Raw genomic sequence first — 21,220 nt, 5'->3', positions numbered from 1 at the left:
TATTGTAGTGTTTTATTTTAAAAGTTTCCGTCTTTTAAATGTAAATAATAAATGTTATTTCAATTACAATGAATTCTTAAACGTATACATTGCCGTCAAATACAACAACATGACAGCGCGATTTATTTGATTGACAATTTGCTTTGTAATCATGGCGTCCGAACGTTATAGTTTCTCTCTAACAACTTTTAGGTAATATTTACTTGAAATAATACGTTTCTATTGTTATTTATAATTATATCAAAAGTGTTTATGTGCACATTAAGTTTATTATTATAGAAAATAATTTCTGACGCTTACTTTCTGAAATTTTGTGATTTAAAAGTTTCAGACTTTGTTTCCGCTAAATCAATATAGTTTTGCATTTTTATTACAGTCCCTCAGGAAAATTGGTTCAAATCGAATATGCGTTAGCCGCTGTAGCAGCCGGCGGTACTTCCGTCGGGATAAAAGGTGAGAAATTTCATTTATTTTAAGTTTTGTAGGTTATATTAGCGTCCAATATACATTTGGATGACTGAGCAGTAATTATGAATTTACCGACCAATAACTTAACTTTGAAGCTTCTTATGAATAATTACGACTTGGGAACTCATCCCAGGGACAGCAATTTAGATGTAGCTTTTTATATTTAATTTAAAATAAAGTTACATTATTTCATTATTTTTTTATATTACTTTAATTTATTTTAGTTAAAACATTTAAGTGTGTAAATGTCAAAAATAAAAATTATTTTCATTACGACTATTTTATATATTATTAATTTAATCAAGAATTAATAATTATAATATTATTAATATTTTGTAGCAAGCTATAATGGGTCTGTAAATTTAATTCTATGCCTATAGATCAATAGACTTTAACCAGGAATATATATGCAATTAATAAAAAAATTAGTCATTTTTTTTGCATTTTTTTGAAATTATTTATTTTATTTAAGTTTAACAACAATATAAATTTAAACAATAAACAATTTAACACTATATACACTAAAATAAAATAAAACTAATACAATTAACACAAAAATTTATAAATAAAATAAATGCGCCAAATCGCTGCCCCGAGGAAGTGTACCCAAGATAGTAGCAGCATTTAATTTAGCAGATGAGTCATTTTAAATAAATAAAGTTATTATTACTAATGATTTGCATCAAATCATCTCTTTTTATACTTGAAACTTTAAAAAAAATTGAGTAGAATTTAACTGTAGATTTTTTAGAAGAACACAAAGAAAATGCTAACATTTTACCTCTAAAAATATGCACCTATAATACTTTTCGTAAAACATAAACCAAAAACTAAGACCATAGTTTTATTAGGACTAAGTCCAAAATATTAATGAGTCTCTTTATATGTATTACAGCGTCCAATGGGGTAGTAATAGCTACGGAGAACAAGCACAAGAGCATCCTGTACGATGAGCACAGCGTCAACAAGGTGGAGATGATCACCGGTCACATTGGTAATCTTCTGTTCTGTTCTATTTGTGAAATGTTTGTTAGTCAGACTTCTTATTTATATAGTCATAGAGCTAAAGAAACGGGTATGAAATTGAAAATGGTAGACCTTCTTGTTTTATAATATAGGAGTAGCAGACGAGCATGCAGTCCACCTGATGGTAAATGGCTAGTGCTGCCCTAGTTCGACAAATGAAGGCGCGACTGCCATACCTTTTTCTTTGTAATAACAAGTTTTAAGCTCTGTGTTCTAGTTTGGAGGAGTAAGGACACATATCTTTATTACAAATGTCCATAGGGATAGGTAGTCACTTACTATTAGGTACGTACCCCCAGCCCCATTCTACCTTCGGACGTCTAGACGTAAGGCAGGCTGCCACCCCTATCAAGTCGACCTTCCTTTGGTTCGGACGAAACGTTTTACTTCGTCATTTCTAATAGGAACCACCAAGGAGTGGAATGCCCTGCCGGCTTCTGAATTCCCGATAAATATTATCTAGGAGTCTTCAAATCAAGAGTGAATAGGCTACTTCTAGGCAAGCATGACACATCTTAAGCCTCATCAAAGCTTACCATCAGGCGAGATCGAGGCCAAACGCGCGCCTATCAGATACAGGTATTTAGGTACCAAAGGTTAGTGTAATACTTCGGTATTATAAAAAAAAACATGAAGCAGTTGAGTTTCAGTGGAAAGGTACAGATGCCGCCTGACTTAGAGTGGACTCCTAATTCTCAGGAGTGGCAACTCGTCCGTAATTGATTGTAGGTAGTAGACGAATATGCCGTCCACCTGATGGTAAGTGGCTACTGCCCCCCATGGACATCTGTAATCAACCACAGATAAGATTAGATATTCCTACCTGAGGTCGGCCACAGATGCGCCGCTACCCCTGAGGACTAAGCTGGAAGGCCTCGGAAAAGTATGTCTTCTTTACCACATCCTTCAAAAAGGAACACAGCAGTGCCTAACACTGCTGTTATTAGGTAGAAATAAGTCAAACCACAAAGGGTTCTACCACCTTCAAACTACCACTACATACTACACTAGTGCCGTCTGTGTCAAACCTCAAAGGATATTGTGTTTTCCAGGCATGGTGTACTCCGGAATGGGTCCAGACTATCGTCTCCTGGTCACGCAGGCCAGGAAGATGGCGCAGCAGTATTATCTGATGTACCACGAGCCGATACCCACCGCTCAGCTGGTGCAACGGGTAGCCACCGTCATGCAGGAGTACACGCAATCGGGGTAAGTCGGGTAGCAAGAATAATGTTGTAATAAACATTTGAAAATATATTTTTTCCCCCATTATTAAATTTAACTATCTCTGGTCTGAGTGTTTGTGTATTTGTCTCTGTGTGTGTCCATGACACCCACAACACGGAATCCTAATGTGGGGCTGTGAGTGTAGAAACAATTTTCTTTTTGCCAAATATTTTGACCCCCATTTTTTTGTACCCCCAGAGGAGTCCGTCCGTTTGGTGTGTCCCTGCTGGTGTGCGGTTGGGACGGCGGGCGTCCCTACCTGTTCCAGTGCGATCCCTCGGGAGCATACTTCGCTTGGAAGGCCACGGCTATGGGCAAGAACTTCAACAACGGGAAGACTTTCTTGGAGAAAAGGTTTGTGATATAAGGACGTAGATTTATTTGTAGGTCGTGTCCGGAGGAACCATCGTTATATTTATTTCATAATATCAATTGATGATGAGTTTCTACTGCTGCTCATGGATAAAAAAGCAGTGATAGCCTAGTTGTTAAGAAACTCGGCCTCTTGATCGAGGGGTCCAAGGTTCAAATCCCAGGCTCATACTTCTGATTTTTCAAAGTTATGTGCGTATTACAATGGTGATGTAAAACATCGTGAGGAAACCTGCATACCTGAGAAATCTTAAAAAAAAATAATCCAAGGTATGTGAAGTCTACCAATTCGCACTTGGCCAGCGCAGTGGACTATGGCCTAATGCTTCTCATTCTGAGAGGAGACCCGTGTCCAGCAGTGTGACTGTAATGGGTTGATGATGATGATGATCATATTTTCATAATTTAATCAACAGATACACAGAAGAGTTGGAGCTGGATGATGCGGTCCACACCGCTATCCTCACTCTGAAGGAAGGCTTCGAAGGTCAAATGACTGCGGATAATATAGAAGTGAGTATGAACACTTTGTTGGTAAAACCATCTGTGGTTCAACTCCGGCGGCACCGCCACACCTGTTTCTGTTATGACAACAGTGTTAAGCTGCTGTGTTCTGGTTTAAAGGGTGTGGGTAAAGGAGACATACGTATCAGAGGTGTTTAAATTTAGTCCTCAGGGGTAGCGGGGCTTCTGTGGCCGACCTCAAGTAAGAATATTTAATCCTACCTGGGGTTGATTACAGATGTCCATGGGCGGCACTAAGCACTTATAGTCCGCGTAAAACTGCTAGTCCGCTCTGAATATAGAAATGAATCGCGTCGCCATAGCAAATTGTACGACTACACTTGCTCGCAACAACTTCTGATCGGACTAGCAATTTGACGCGGACTATACCATTAGGTGGACTGCATGTTCGTCTGCTACTCCTATATTATAAAAAGAGTACCATACACTCACTGAATTTCATTATTTGTTAAGCGGTTTCGTAGATAACGTATGGTTCGATTTGTTCCATACAAATTAAAGATACAGACTAATATAATATAAACGTTGTTCATACCTATAATTGGCACTCATACGAACCTTATATTATTAATACTACTATAGTGTACTTCTAAGTACTATATAATGTATTGTGTGTGTTGCTGTTGGCATGTAAATAAATAAATAAATACATAAATAACGTGTATGAACACACTGACATGTGATTTTTATACGCATACATACGCTCTGCCCCGCGGTTTCACTTGCGGTTGAATGTAAATACTTGAATTACATGGTTTTTATTTTTAATGCAAAACCATAACTGTTTTTCTAAAATAAAAGTAATCTTATTTACTTTGATAACATAACCTAACCCTTCAAAATTGATCCGGCCCTTTCGGAGATAGATAGACAAAAATTTGAATTGTTTTCTTTTTGCCGCTCTTTCATTAGCTTATCCTGTATGTAAGTATGTAACAGAATGTTTGAATTCGATTTTTACCCACTTTGAACGGTCAGGGGGCCTACCACCATCTTTTAAAAACCATCATAGTTCAGGAAAGTTATATTTCCTCCTTAAAACAGTAAAATATTCCGTCATACACAGTTGAACAAACTTAAACCCTTATTAATTTTTCGCTTATCCATTGTATAAAACCAACTGAAATTGTCATATTTTGCTTAAAAAGTTAAATTTCCTGCCAAAAAATTAAGGATATGATTAAAATAATATTGTGTTAAGAGATGGTGTAGCCCCCAGATTAATTTAAAATTTTGAACAATTATCAAAAACAGACGACAATACACAATTTAAATATTTTTTTCCCATTCACCTCATTAGGATCGTCAGGAATCAGTATTAACGATTTTCCTTGTGCGGTTTTAGCGTGGTTTTTAGTTTTTAAACTATAATAATTATTTGTTATAATACTGTTTACACTTTCATATTGTGAATCAAATATTTTGATATTTAAAACAGACATCAATTTGATTTATTTGTAGATATTAAAACTTGTTTTTTACAGGTCGGCATATGCGATGCGAGCGGGTTCCGTAGACTGGAGCCAGCGCATGTCAAGGACTACTTGGCGAACATCCCATAATCTCTAATTTAATAAAGTGCTATTTTTATTTCTATATTGTGTTTTATTTCATTAAAAACGTTCATTAAACACGTTTCATTAAAAATTTCTATACTCATATCACTAAGGTTCATTGTGTTGTGGGTGACATGAACACACACAAATGTAGTGTGGTGCTAAGGCGTTATAATATAAGGTTACTATTCAGATATATGTCTGTCCGGGGATAGAACCCAGAAAAACCGGCCAAATCCGAAACTATAAGGATTAGCGAAAAATGCTGAAAGACGTTACGAGGCCGATTTTGATAAAACTAAAACTGCAGCATTATTTTTTTTTAAATCAATTTCCCTAGCTGTGAATCAACCAAGTTCATTTTGAAAAAAAAAATCATTTCATCATCGAATATTGTCGCTTATAAGGATCAAATTCTGTGAAGTAATGATAAATGACAAACTAAAGGGCCAAATTTTTAAGAAAATACTTATTTTTTGAGATTACGTTGGCAGCTAAGTTCTCGCCATTAATTAATTGTATAGCCCGCGTAAAACTGCTAGTCCGCTTTGAATATAGAAATGAATCGCGTCGCCATAGCAAATTGTATGGCTACACCTTCCGACAACAAATTCAGAGCGGACTAGCAGTTTGGCGCGAACTATACTAGCCTAGACATGGTTGCTACTTTAGAACCTTTATTCTATCCGTCGTTAGCCCTTACAGGCTCTCGTCATTACTATATCTATGCTAAGCTTAGTAAATTCCATTTTGATGTTATCATAGACAGACGTTGAAATTAAATAGCTAAATACTATAAATATCATCGTTAATTTTACTTTACTTTTCCAATAAGTAGTATAAATTGATTATGTTAGTGATAAAATGATAATTACGAAAAACGCTTCCTAGATAACTTGATTATTGATAAAAAATTGCTACTATGATATCTACTTAAATTGATAATTTCTGTACCTAGATAATTATTTATTTCTTTTATCGATAATTTACGATTGTCTTTTTATCACGATCGCTTTAAAAGATTATTGTATAATATTACATATATATATATATATATATATATATAAACATATACATATATAAACAATGATATTTTAAAAATCAATGTGCTGAAACGACACATTAAAAACCACTGTGTGCATGCACTCTAATATCTTTGAGCTTTCTAAGGACACAAATGGCGCGAATATTATTAATTGTGGAAGGTGGTAGTACCCTCTGTGGTGCGACTCCGGCGGCACCACCGCCACACCTATTTCTGCCTTATAACATCAGCGTTAAGGGCTGTTGTGTTCTGGTTTGAAGGGTGTGATAAGGGAGACATACTTTTACGAGGCGTTCCAGCTTAGTCCTCAGGGGTAGCGGCGCATCTGTAGTCGACCTTAGGTAGGAATATCTAATTCTATCTGGGGTTGATTACAGATGTCCATGGGCGGCAGTAAACACTTACCATCAGGTGGACTGCATGCTCGTCTGCTATATTATGAAAAAAAATAGTTAATCTGTACTTTTTACGGTATATTCATAGTTTCGTAAAGATAATTCGCCGCCTTGAAATTGAATGAAGCCAAAACAGCTTATTAGTAAGTTCTTTTTTTAATTCTTGACAAATAAAAACATTTTTAGAGAAAATTTACGAATAAATAACTAATATTGCGTAATTTACATAATAAATAAATATTTTTTTTCAAATATTTTAGGGACATTTTAGCACGGAGACGTGGCAAAACTTTTTTACGCAACTATTTCAATTCTCAAAACTGGGGTACATTTTCATGTTAGGAGTGTTTCTTGTTCACATGATGAGTACAAGTAAGATAAAAATATACCTTCGACCATTACAATTTTTATCACAACAATTTCTATAATTATATTAAAGGTAGTACAGTCAACTTTGTGGTTCGACTCCGGTGGCATCACTGCCACAAATATTCTTGCCTAATAACAACAGTGTTAAGCGCTGCTATATTCTGATTTCAAGGGTGTGGTACCAATGGTGAGGTGGTTCTAACTTATCCGAGGCTTTCCAACTTAGTCTTCAGGAGCAGCAACGCATGTGTTGCCAACTTCAGATAGAAATCTAATCTTATTGGAGATTGATTACAAATGTTCCTTGGGTACTACTATCATCTACTTATCATCAAGTAGACTGCATGCATAATAAAATACGTCATAAGTCTCACTTCTCGTAATAAACACATTTTATGACTAAAAAAATCTTATATTACGATTTCTTACAATTGCTCGTTATGATGTCGTAAGCTCATTAGATAATTCTTGAGGCGAAAGATAATTCTATGGTTAAATGTCTTTATTACGTTTGCCTTTCGTTATCAAAATTACACACCATTTAAATTTCACTCTTATTTATGCCGAAGATGCCGAATAACAGTGCAGCGCTTCTGTTCAAGTTTGAAGGGAGAGACACTTATAAATTCCAAATCAAAATCAAAAACAAATCAAATCAGTTTATTTGTGAATAAGGTAATTGTTAGTTGTTACACATTTGTGTTACATAGTCGCTTATTCTGCCACTAAGTGGCTTACAAATATACATGTCATCTAAAAACTATTATTATAATTTTAATTCTAACAATTCAATATGACTTGATAACAAATTGGATTACTTATTTTTATTGCTCAAAAAGGATTTTAAACTATAGTAGCATTTATTAGTTAGATCATAGAGGATCCAGCTTAGTTCACAGAGGTCGCAAACGCATCTATTGGGGATCTAAGGTCAACGAACATGCGGTCCACCTAATGATAAATGCTTCTCATGGACACCAGTAGTCAACCCCAGATATAATTAAATTTCTACTTGAGTTGGCCACAGATACGCCGCCTACCCTATCGACCTCTGAGGAAGCTTGGAGGCCTCAGAAAAGTATCACTTCCTCACAAAACTTTGTAAACCAGGAAGACAGTAGTCGTTCAAACTGCTATGATCAGGCAGAATAGTCACTGAAGAATTCCACCATACAAGGTCTATCATCAAATCAGCTTAAATATACCAAATTACTCTATTGTCATTCGAACTCAATGTTCATTTCGATTATGGAGCATTATAAATTAACTTCTTGGTTTTAATTACATTATTTGTTTGTTAATGATTATAAAGCGTGCGAGTGCTAATAGCGAGCAATAGGACAACCATAGTGAAACCACTAAAATATTACTATATTTTATTAATAAACGTCAAAAATTTAATACATAAATCTTAATTATAATTATTCTATTGTTTCATACAACAGAACACATGGTGACAGCTGTGTGTACATAAATTGCTTAGGAATCACGTTTGAATCACAATTTGTTAATAAAACACCAGATAATATTATCTCATACTAGCCAACATTATCACTTATTGTCCTTGTACAGTTTGCAACAGAAACATTGAATAAGTTTACAACTAATTTCAAATATTATGAACTTTAGCTAACTGTAATACGTAACATTTTAGCGCGTGACTAGAGTTAAGTAGGACAATGTTCTCTGTACGCGGTTTTCAACTAGTATGGTGTAATAAATAAGTTTATAAGCTTTGTATTGAGGTAAAAATACTTTAGGCTTTATTCAGTGGTGATTGCGCATATTTTAGGTTGCTCCTTTTAAATAAGTAGGGTCATATAGTGTTGTACTGTACGTAGAATCGAGCGAATCACAATCGATGTGTATAAAAACTAACGATTCGCGGTACGTCTATAATCGAGTACGCTGCAACTCGCTCGAGTTGTCTTGACATTTTGATAACTCATTCATTCAGCCACGGGCTATAGACATGGCGACTGTTCGGTGTTTACGGACTAGTGGTTTATTTCTTTTATTATTTTTAATATCGAACACGCTCGCCGTGTCAGCACCATGGATATTTTCCGTAGAAGTTGTAAGCGTATCGTGTTTAGAGAAATGTGTTTATGAGTTGAATGTGGTCGGTAATATCGAAGAGTGGTCGTTAACCTATGTACCGGGTGCGTTAGGCAGCCAGTGTTTACCTCATATCGTGGAACCGGCTAATGTGACTGTGAAGATTGAGGTTGGTGCAGAAAAGCAATACTTCTGTGCGAAAAGTGGAAACAGTTGGAAGCATCAAGGAGAGAGTTTATATTTGGAAGGTGACGTCACTGCACGCGCCGAGCGGTAAGTTTGATACTAATTATTTTAGTTTTTGACCTACATTATATACAATTTATTATCTGTTACTTTAAAATATTTATACTTATATAATTTATAAACTATTCTTCCTGAATATGAGGTATTATCTCAAATCATTTCGTAAAGAAAAAAAAAATGTCAGTACATAAATATAATGTCCCGCGTAAAGTAGGTAGATGGTAGATAGTATTTTATATTGCGAAATGGGAAACCCGCCATTTTTAAATTTCTTTTTGGAAGCGCGGGAAATTATGACACAGATTAATAAATAATATTTTTTATTGAAATTCATATTAAGTTTGAAAAATGAAATTTCGTTTTTACAACCAATGACGAAATGGAGTTAATATGAAAAAAAGTGATTTAAAAGTTCATATTATTAAAAAATCTGTTTAGATATGTAATCGGGTGTTGTTTTAGAACCACAGGTCAACCAATTCATTGATAAATCAGTCAACCGAATTAGCAACGTGAATCATACATTATTATAATTACGTAGGTAGGTAGTTATACATACGATTTTTATGCGTTACCATACTTCCCGTATTGGGGAGTTCTGGGGCTAAATTTTGCAAATAGGAAATTCCGACTAAAAAAATAAACTAAGCTCTCGAACATAGATTAGTAAAGATTACTCACTCCTAAGAAGAAAATGTACCCAGTTTTGAGAATTGAAATAGTTGCGTAAAAAAGTTTTGCCACGTCTCCGTGCTAAAATGTCCTTAAAATATTTGAAATAATTATTTATTAATAATTATGTAAATTACGCAGTATTAGTTATTTATTCGTAAATTTTCTCTAAATTTTTTTTTTATTTGTCAAGAATTCAAAGAACTTACTAATAAGCCGTTTGTGGCTTCATTAAATTTCAAGGCGGCGAAGTATCTTTACTAATCTATGGTATACGCGAATTATGTTCATAAGATTGGTAATGTTAGCAAATTATTTTATACTAGTATTCAATAAATTATTTGATGTTATTTAGACGATAATACAGTGTATATACGAATCATAGATTAGTAAAGATTACTCACTCCTAACAAGAAAATGTACACAATAATTATTTCAAATATTTTAAGGACATTTTAGCACGGAGACGGCAAAACTTTTTTACGCAACTATTTCAATTCTCAAAACTGGGTACAAAAATTCTCAAAATTTTCTTGTTAGGAGTCATAGATTAATAAAGATACTTCGCCGCCTTGAAATTGAATGAAGCCACAAACGGCTTATTTTAGTAAGTTCTTTTTTTTAATTCTTGACAAATAAAAACATTTTTAGAGAAAAATTACGAATATATAACTAATACTGCGTAACTTACATGATAAATAAATAATTATTTCAAATATTCTAGAGACAGGAGTGAGTAATCTTTACTAATCTATGTAGGCAAGGAAAAAAAAGGTCGCAAAAATTTAACATGGTATTATTGTTGTGTCATATACCGATTTTACCGCCCCTTCTGCCCTCCACACTTAGTTCGCTAGAGCCCAAAGTGGTTTGGTTGGTAACCTAACATGAATCAACTGTTTTGAAATAGGGCAAATTAGGATTAATGAAGCGTTTTCCTTAAATCACTATAATTATACACCAAAACATGATTTACGTCAAAACTTTGGGTTACGTTATGTCTGAAAATAGTTTTCCTTGTCACATGAGAGGACCCGAGACTTCGGTGCCTTTGAGGTTCAGTAATTTAGTTAGTTTTTAGGGTTCCGTAAGCAAACGATAAAAACGGAACCTTATTACTAAGCCTCCGCTGTCTGTTGCTCTCACAGGGCTCTATCTCGTTGACAAAATAGATAGACACTTGAAATTTTCACAGAGGAAATAAAACAAATCTTGAAAATAACAGAGGGTATATTTCATTATATTTTCCGTTAAGGCAAGTTATAATTAATTTTTAGACTTATAAATTATTAGAAATTAATTATGACTTGCTAAACGGTGAAGGAAAACATCGTGAGAAACCTGCATACCTGAGATTTATAAAAAAATCTCTAAGGTATGTGAAGTCTACCAATACCCACTTGGCCTGCGCGGTGGACTATGGCCTAATCCCTCTCATTATGAGAGGAGACCCGTGTCCAGCAGTGGGACGTTAATGGGTTGATGATGAAATAATTGGCCAATAGGAGTGGAACTCGTAGGACTCGTAGGACTCATAGGAGTCGTAACACGTAGGGTTCCGTACCACCAACATTATTATTATATTTTTAGTATATGATAATATAGCACACATAGAAGTAAATGCATTGTGAAATTTAGAACTGTTACCTATTACGGTTTAATAGATAAAGTGAAAAACGCCGAAAAGTAACGGTTTATTGCATGGGGAATGGGGATCCCCGATTATTTTCAAGCTTCTTTCTATTTTAGTATTTGTTGTTATAGCGGCCACCGTTATACATACTGTGTAAAGAATTCAAGTGTCTATAAATATTTAAGGGCTTATCAGAAAGACGTTTTTAACAATAACACGCGTAACTTACGTAATTTCCGGTAAAAGTTACGTAAATCAAAATACGAGTATCTGACAGTTCTATCTTCGATTAGAGATAAGGACAAACGTTATCTGTACACTGTCTATCTTTTAAGGTCTTCCGAATAATATGTTACGTAATAACATTAAACTATGAAGTACCAAGACGGAGGTGAGGAGAAAAGGGTTGAATACTTAAAAATAAATAAAAAATGTGAGCCGTCACGGGACGCCTGGCAGATGTGAAACATCGACATTATTTTGTAAAAGTAATATGCAGAAAAGAACATATTGTAATAGGAACTAAATATGTCATAATGATAAAATAAAATATTACGATTTTTTCCAGATAACGATGACTATTTATTGAATTCGATTGCGCATGGCGGCGCGTCGCCACACCGTACACACTACTGCATATAGACTGTATATACCATCATATAGCGTGGCGACGCGCCACGGCATGCGTCGCCACGCCAGAAATCGGTTTTACGTGCGGCTATAGATGTTTCACATCAATAAAACTAAAATTAATATTCATAATTTACGAGTTATTACCAATCCTTACTAATATTATAAATCCGAAAGTAACTCTGTCTGTTTGTCTCTTCTTCACGCCTAAACCACTGAACCAATTTTAATGAAATTTTGTACAAAGATAGTCTGAGACCCGAGAAAGGACATAGGATAGATTTCAACCTGGAAATCCCACGGGAACTAGGGATGGCGATCTAAGATCGATTAATCGGAAAATCGATCTTTTGGACCAAAAAAATCGATTATTTTAATCGATATTAGTAAGGATTGAATCGTAAACTATGCATTTGATCAAGTGATGATCTTTAGCAAAGTTGTCCATGGACTAAGCTGGAACGCTTCGGAAAAGTATGTCTCCCTTACCACACCTCAAACCAGAACATCAGCACTTAACACTGCTGTTATTTAGTATTCCTTACATGTAAGATTCGCGTCATGAGGAAAGATACGTAACTATTTAAATACCGCGGTATTTCCCCGTTAAAATTTAAAAGGAGGTATTTGAGGTGTTAGTAATATATTCAAATTATTTAACTATAGTATTATTATCTTAAAGGTGGTAGAACCGTTTGTGGTTCGACTCCGGCGGCACCACTGCCACACCTATTTCTACCTAATAACAGCAGTGTTAGGCGATGCTGTGTTTCGTTTTGAAGGGTGTGGTAAGGGAGACAGACTTTTCCGAGGCGTTCCAGATTAGTCCTTAGGGGTAGCGGCGCATCTGTGGCCGACCTCAGGTAGGAATATCTAATCCTATCTGGGGTTGATTACAGATGTCCATGGGCGGCAGTAGCAACTTACCATCAGGTGGACTGCTCGTCTGCTACTCCTATATTATATAAAAAATGTGTCATTTTTATGATGTTATTTTTATAATAATAAGTCCCCATTTATATAGTCACTGGTTGGTACGATTGAATGAGTTAGCATAAAAAGAAAAATAACGCTTTTGACATTTGAGTTGTATTTTGCGCGGGAATAATAAAATGTTGTAAATTGATTCAATTGATAGTTTTAGTATTTTAGAAGGTTCATTTAATTGACTGCAGTCTCATCAGCACAACTATTTCTATTTCACAGTGGTTTATGCTGCTGTGTTCTGGTTTGAAGTGTGGTATGGCCATGATATATGAGACGTTGAGTAAGTCCTTAGGGATAGCAATTATCTGTATGTTTATCGCATAGATTAGTAAAGATTACTCACTCCTAACAAGAAAATGTACCCAGTTTTGATAATTGAAATAGTTGCGTAAAAAAGTTTTGCCACGTCTCCGTGCTAAAATGTCCCTAAAATATTTGAAATTATTATTGTAAATTATTTAATTATCATGTAAATTACGCAGTATTAGTTATTTATTCGTAAATTTTCTCTAAAAATGTTTTTATTTGTCAAGAATTCAAAAAAAGAACTTACTATAATAAGCCATTTGCGGCTTCATTCAATTTCAAGGCGGCGAAGTATCTTTACTAATCTATGACTAAAATAAGCCATTTGTGGCTTCATTCAATTTCAAGACGGCGAAGTATCTTTACTAATCTATGGTTTATCGACTTTTTCTGCCTAATAACAGCAGTGTTAGGCGTATGCCCGTCTGCTTCGCCTTTATTATATACTAGTTGACCCGGCAAAGGTTGTACCGCCTCAAAATCTATTTATCAAATATGTTTCATATAAAATATAGCCTATGTTACTCGTGGATAATGTAGCTTTCGAATGGTGAAAGAATTTTTAAAATCGGTCCAGTAGTTCTTGAGCCTATTCATTACAATCAAACAAACAAAGTTTTCCTCTTTATAATATTAGTATAGATATTAAAGACAAACAATGCCTGTTACATCTCAGAGGACGTACGGCATACTTACATATATGTATATATGCTAAATATGCATAATACATGTAGACATTTTAAATACTTGTCGTTCACCCACCGGTCTAGAATACGGTCTGGTTATCTGCCAACAAACAAACATGACAGACAAACATACATAGCTATATATAATATATTATGTTACTACACAGATATGACTATAGAGATGACACACACACACACACACACACACACACACACACACACACACACACACACACACACACACACTACACACACTACACAGATATGATATAGAGGCTATGACTTTTAATAATATAGCAGTAGCAGACGAGCATGCAGTCCACCTGAGGTAATAGCTACTGCCGCCCATGGACGTCTGTAATCAACCCTAGATGAGATTAGATATTCCTACCTGAGGTCGGCTACAGATGCGCCGCTATCCCTGAGGACTAAGCTGGAACGCCTCGGAAAAGTATATCTCCCTTACCACACCCTTCAAACCAGAACAGAACAGCGCTTAACATTGCTGTTAAAACAGAAATAGGTGTGGCGGTGGTTCTCAAAGGAATCTATCACCTCCAAATTTATTTCTATGTTGGCAATCCTCAAGAGTATAGTCCGCGATAAACTGCTAGTCCGCTCTGAAGTTGTTGCGAGCAGGTAGTCATACAATTTGCTATTGCGACGCGATTCATTTCTATATTCAGAGCGGGCTAGCAGTTTTATGCGGACTATACTATTACTGTGATAAAATTTATTTTTATGCTGCCCTATCAACGAGTTTGTTTGCATATGATAAAAAGGGGAAAATCCGATTACAGTACACGATAAATTTTAACCGCTCGTAACACTACCATTGATACTCAAAGTTGTCTATTGACCCCCAAGGCATTCCGACTTACATGGGATCTATCATATATGTGAGCGAATTGGGGGTCGGTGAAATAGGAAGCGGCCTACAGTAGTGTTTCTCATTATTTCCGTGATTTTGACTGTGATGTTCAATTTGTAGTTTTTAGAATTTATTTATTTTATTGTTAATAATGCACATAGAACATACGAAGCATTCTGTAAAAATGATGATGTCTATACAGAAATAGTTTTCTTGTTTTTATTCTTTGAGTACCAAGAGTCAAAATGGCGTGAACTTAGCTGCCAGACTAATACTTTTGGTTATTAACCTTTACCAATTCTTATATATATTATCTACTTGCTGATCCGGCAAACTTTGTACCGCCTTAGAATCTATTTATGAAATATATTTCACATTTACACACCTTTTAAACCTTCCCTGGACTTCCACAAATTGTTCTAAACTAAAATTAGCCAAATCGGTTCAGCCGTTCTCGAGTTTTAGCGAGACTAACTAACAGCAATTGTTTTTTATATATATAGATATTTGTAATCTCATTCATCTACTATAGCAAGAGTTACTAGCTCGTGCAAATTCCATACCCTGACACCCATAATCGGTCTTTGTTTAAAACTGTTCTTGGAATCAGAAATGACCATCTGTTCTCGTAACTCATTTCACTCTAATGAATGTACTCAATTACGCTGGAACGCTATGAATGAAGACACGTGGTTTAGCGTGACGAAATAGTTTGATGGCCAATATATACACTAATAATTGGCCAAGTACGCGTTGATCTTGTTCATGGAGGGTTTTATAAATCTTTATTTAGAAAAAAATGTTACGATGTGTTTATGTTGTAGTCCGCGTAAATCTGCTAGTCCGCTCTGAATATAGAAATGAATCGCGTCGCCATAGCAAATTGTATGACACCTGCTCGGAACAACTTCAGAGCGGACTAGCAGTTTCGTGCGGACTATACCACCTAAAGTTTCTATATTGATGAGGGTTCCGTACCATCAATATTTAATGTTTTTATTTGTAGTATTTGTTGTTATGGCAGACAGTCATAAATGCTATGTAAAAATTTAAACTGTGTTCCTATAACGGTTCAATAGTTACTACAAATAATATCGAAAATACCGCTTTGTTGTATAATACTACCTTCTATATTTCACTATTTTATTTTTAGGCTTTGTTATTGTAGCGGCCATAGAAATACACATTTAGTGAAAATTTCAAGTTCCCACCTATTACAGTTTAAGTGATAGAGCCTGTAAAGGGAAACCTAACAATTATGTTGCCACTATAATTTATTTATCAATTAGTACGGATCACTCCAATTACACTAATGAATAATGACAGATAAAAATTACAATTTGAATAAACATAAATACATTAAAATGATAATAATAAAAAGTGATAGTGAAATTTAAACCAAGATAATAATAATTAAAACAATGTCCATGAAAAAAATACTTATACCCCCAGGGGGACCTACAGGTTGAACACCACTGGACCAGACTTTGTAGGCAACGTAGGTTAAACAACCGTGAATTTTAAATAGGTACACGAGGTAACGGAACTCACATAAATAGAATCGACCCAAACTATTGTTTAGGCTGGGCGCTGGAAATATGTATGACGCACCGCTCAGGTTCGAATTTGGTCAGGGGGCCCTGGGGCAATGAAGACATGGGGGCCCCTGCTTTCCGAATAAAAGGAACAATTATTTTCTGTCAAGTCTATGAAATAAAAATAAATTCTAATGAATAAAATATTTAAACCAAGAATGTAGTAATTTTTTAAGTGCAAGTATTGTCGGTAAAAATGCGAAAAAAGATGAAAAAAATGATATATGTTGATCAACGCCTCCTAATAACTCTTAAGAAGGGGGCGGAAGGTGAGGTCCAAGCCGGACCCCCGATCCTGGGTCGACTCCAAAAAAATGTCGTTAGAACCAAACAAACTATGAAATGTGTAACAGTCAGCGAAATAAATATCACCGAATCACAGGCGAATAATTCTATGACACATTTGTCATTTTGTAAAATCAAATCAACTTTTTACATTGGGGGCCTCTATTTTACTTTCCGCTCCGGGCCTCCGACGACGTCCGCCACTGAATAATTCTATATTTACTAATTTTTGCGTAGTCAAAGTTCAGCATTTGACATTTTTTGCCTAAATAAATTATCAGATTCGAACCGCTCAGTTTCTGCCAGCGCTTGTACTAGTAGCGAAACAATAGTTACGAGTAGATCTGGTATTTCTCTGTAGCCTGTATACTGTATATATGTATATCGCGCCCCTGCGGCCTGTGTAGCTCTTAACATTTTTTTTTTTATAATATAAGAGTAGCAGACGAGCATGCAGTCCACCTGATGGTAAGTGGCTACTGCCGCCCATGGACATCTGTAATCAACCCCAGATAAGATTAGATATTCCTACCTGAGGTCGGCCACAGATGCGCCGCTACCCCTGAGGACTAAGATGGAACGCCTCGGAAAAGTTTGTCGCCCTTACCACACCCTTCAAACCGGAACACAGCAGCGCCTAACACTGCTGTTATTAGGTAGAAATAGGTGTGGCGGTGGTGCCACTGGAGGCGAACCACAAAGGGTTCTACCACCTTCAAACATATGCTAATAGCAGTTTTTACGGCTACAGTACAAGCTTGGCTACACGCTTTTGTGCTTCTATCTTATCCTATCTGAGGTTGATTACAGATGTCCACACGGCAGTAGCCACTTACCATCAGATGGACTGCATGCTCGACTACTTTAATACAAAAACATTGGTCCTTAAGCTGCAATTCCCAAAACGTGATCTCACTCAATCCAAATAGTAAACTATTAGGGCTTAGGAACTAGACGTAATGAGTCACGAAGACACGTCAGTCTGACACATACATGATGAGACTAACATTAGTCTTGTGACGTCACCTTGGTGCCTCCCACATGGTTACAATGTGCAGTCAGTTGATCAATATTATGATAAGTGATAACAAACATGTCTCTTACAACACAAATGTGTGGTTTTGAATGTGATAGAACCCGCGGGTCCGACTTCAGAAGCCGCCACACCTATTTTTGCCTAATAACAGCAGTGTTAAGCGCTTCTGTGCTGGTCTGGGAGCCTACCACCATCTTTAAGAAACCATCATAGTTCAGGAAAGTTTTATTTCCTCCTTAAAACAGTAAAATATTCCGTCATACACAGTTGAACAAACTTAAACCCTTATTAGTTTTTCGCTTATCCACTGTATGAAACCAACTGAAATTGTCATATTTTGCTTAAAAACTTAAATTTCCTGCAAAAGAAGTAAAAATATGATTAAAATAATATTGTTTTAAGACATGGTAGTAAACCCCTTAAGGAACTAGTTATTTCTGCCTAATAACAGCAGTGTTGTGTTGCTGTATTCCGGTTAAAAGGGTGTGGTAAGGGAGACATACTTATCCGAGGAGTACCAAATTAGTCCTCTGAGATAGCAACGTGTCTTTTGTCGACCTCAGGTAGGAGACTCATCTAGTATTGGATGTTTATGGGCCGCAGTAGCCACTCACAATCAGACTGCATGCTCGTTTGCTTTTTATAATGCAGGAGTAGCAGACGAGCATGCAGTCCAACTTTTTTTTAATAATATAGGAGTAGCAGCCGGACAATAATGTATTGAAGACTGAAGTACCTAACTAATCAATTTGGTCGTCAATAGAATGACATCATAAAATTCGTCCCGCTGTGTAACAGATAGTCCGAATCGCGGATACGTGACCACGCATAATTTAACGTGCAATTTCGAATATCACACAGTTTTACAATGTGTTGTTTGTTATAACTTTATAAGATAGACGTAGCAGACGAGCATGCAGTCCATCTGAAGGTGGTAGAACTCCGGCGGCACCACCGCCACACCTATTTCTGTTATAACAGCAGCATTAAGCGCTGCGGTGTTCTGGTTTGAAGGGTGTGGTAAGCGAGACATACTTTTCCGAGGCGTTCCAGCTTAGTCCTCAGGGGTAGCGGCGGATTTGTGGCCGACCTCCGTTACGAATATCTAATCCTATCTGGAGTCGATTACAGATGTTTATGGGCGGCAGTAGCCACTTACCATCAGGTGGACTGCATGCTCGTCTGCTACTCCATATTATAGAAAAAAAAGAAAACATAGTTTTTTTTAAATATGAAAGGCACCTCTAAGTTTAAAATAACGAGTATGGTTAGAACGAAGGAATCTCACCGCCAAACCTATATTTAGTGTGGAGCAGTTCTGCGTCACAGTATAAGGATCTATACAGCATTGTAGCTCGGCCCTGTCCTTGAATTATATACGTACAGGCGCGCTGGGCGAGAGAGCGTTAGGGCTACAGTATTTACGCCTGACTTTCTTCCAGTTTTTTTTATTGTAAATATTATATTTGAACGAAGTTCCTTATCGCACGGTACGCTGGGTAAGGGGACTAGGCGAGCGTCACAAAAAATCCTTACGACACTGCTATAGTACGTAGCGCTTGGAGAGGGGGCAGGCCGAGTATAGGATTCGACTAATTCGTTCTCTCTCTCTCTCTCTCTCTCTCTCGATAGTGTGTACATTGTTTTGTCGTGTTCGTGTGTATGTAGTTTTAGTTATTTTTAATATTTTTAAAAATAAACAATGGATTGTGAAAGTGATTCATTAGATGTTGAACCGTTCACCCGACCATACCATTGTGGGACATCTTTTTTTTTTGTTGACGAGGGGGAAACCTTCAAAAGGAACCCGACGCCATGGGAGTGACGCCGGGTTATGTGGGATTTTTACCGCACTAAAACGCCCCGGTGGCCGTCCTCAGCGTTTGGTGGAAAACTCCGGGATCTCCAACGGAACAACCAGAGTCCTCCTAACGCGATGTCCTTCTATCGGGTTCTGCCCTGGGGGGAGCAATTTACGCTCCTCTCACATCCCCTGGTGATTACAGCGATATGCGACCACACGAACCGCTGTCCTTCCCGGAGTCGCTTGCTGGACGGTTTGAGTTCCCACTCTTGCCGCCCAAAACACCGGAAGCCCCTCTTAGTCGCCTCTTACGACAGGCAGAGGATACCGTAGCCCTATTCTGGTCCCAGTACTACGGGAACAACACCTAAGACCTTTTTTTAGTCTTTACATATCCGCTCCTTAGTAAGCGAGAGGTACATACATACTTATACTGTGTCTGCGTTTCGGTGGACGTCCGAGGGTGACGATTGCATTAAAAATAATGTTACTTTTTTTTTATAATATAGGAGTAGCAGACGAGCATGCAGTCCACCTGATGGTAAGTGACTACTGCCGCCCATGGACATTGTAATCAACCCCAGATAGAATTAGATATAGAAATAATATGTTAAAATTAAATAATATGATAGAATTAAATAATATGATAGAATTAGATAAAGATATAATATGTTATAGAAATGATTCATTATTAAAACAAAGTTCGGTTGATTACAATGATTAGAGTCGTATTTTAGCGAGCTACCATTGAATTAGCATAACTATAGATATGAATGTTCCGTTGGGCCTCTATTAGGACAATTAGTAGACCGAAATATGAATGCCATCAAAAACACTGCTTGTAAAAAAATCCAAGCCTCGCCATTCAGCTCTTCCACCGTAAAAAGGCGTGAGATCCATGGAATCCAAGTCGGTTGATTCATGTAGTCTCTATTTAAGAGACCTTCTGTCTTAAGGTATTATCTTCAAGATGATGATCAATGATTAGAGTCGTATTATAGCGAGCTACCATTGAATTAGCATAGCTATACATATGAATCTTCCGTGGGCCTCTATTAGGACAATTAGTAGACCGAAATATGAATGATGTGCGGTATTTTAGGGTTACGTAAGGCATTGAACCTACTGAGCGTACGCCGACTGATAACCATATCACCATATCAGATATCACGATAAATATTAATTAATTGACGAAACGATATCGTTAGGGCACATTTTCGAACATAAATATATTAAACCACAGCCATATGTTTGCATTGCAGCAGTGTTAAGCACTGCTGTAACTAGACAGCTTGAAGGTGATAGAACCCTTTGTGGTTCGACTCCGGCGGCACCACCGCCACACTTATTTCTACCTAATAACAGCAGTGTTAGGCGCTGCTGTGTTCCGGTTTGAAGGGTGTGGTAAGGGAGACAGACTTTTCCGAG

At 36.5% G+C, this 21,220-nt stretch overlaps 2 protein-coding genes across 2 annotated transcripts in view; both read left to right on the top strand.

The window, feature by feature from the left end:
• The first annotated feature begins 60 nt into the window (after positions 1–60).
• Positions 61–5,214, top strand: Prosalpha2 (proteasome alpha2 subunit). The gene is made up of 7 exons (XM_073087110.1): positions 61–192; positions 377–453; positions 1,364–1,462; positions 2,547–2,703; positions 2,920–3,075; positions 3,510–3,606; positions 5,103–5,214. The coding sequence occupies exons 1-7, from the start codon at positions 152–154 to the stop codon at positions 5,178–5,180; spliced, it is 705 nt and encodes a 234-aa protein (XP_072943211.1). The 5' UTR covers positions 61–151; the 3' UTR covers positions 5,181–5,214.
• Positions 5,215–8,916: 3,702 nt separating this feature from the next.
• The window catches only part of LOC140752779 (unextended protein), a 52,649-nt gene continuing 40,345 nt past the window's right edge, over positions 8,917–21,220 (top strand). Inside the window, exon 1 of the mRNA XM_073087129.1 lies at positions 8,917–9,314. Coding sequence (XP_072943230.1) covers positions 8,956–9,314 — 359 coding nt within the window. The 5' untranslated portion in view covers positions 8,917–8,955. The remainder of the gene's footprint in view (positions 9,315–21,220) is intronic.

Source organism: Epargyreus clarus, unplaced genomic scaffold, assembly GCF_041222505.1.
Source record: "Epargyreus clarus isolate Ecla_fem2 unplaced genomic scaffold, WU_Ecla_fem_2.2 ptg000025l, whole genome shotgun sequence".
NCBI lineage: Eukaryota > Metazoa > Arthropoda > Insecta > Lepidoptera > Hesperiidae > Epargyreus > Epargyreus clarus.
The sequence above is the reverse complement of the archived record's forward strand: the minus strand, read 5'-3'. Positions and strand labels throughout refer to the sequence as shown.

What these genes read in the sequence shown, in the direction of transcription:
- Prosalpha2 (XM_073087110.1), top strand. Translation starts at nt 152, where the DNA reads ATGGCGTCCGAACGTTATAGTTTCTCTCTAACAACTTTTAG. An exon ending in CAGGAGTACACGCAATCGGG is followed by an intron (nt 2,704 to 2,919) that starts GTAAGTCGGGTA and finishes TTGTACCCCCAG; the next exon opens with AGGAGTCCGTCCGTTTGGTG. An exon ending in AAGACTTTCTTGGAGAAAAG is followed by an intron (nt 3,076 to 3,509) that starts GTTTGTGATATA and finishes TTTAATCAACAG; the next exon opens with ATACACAGAAGAGTTGGAGC.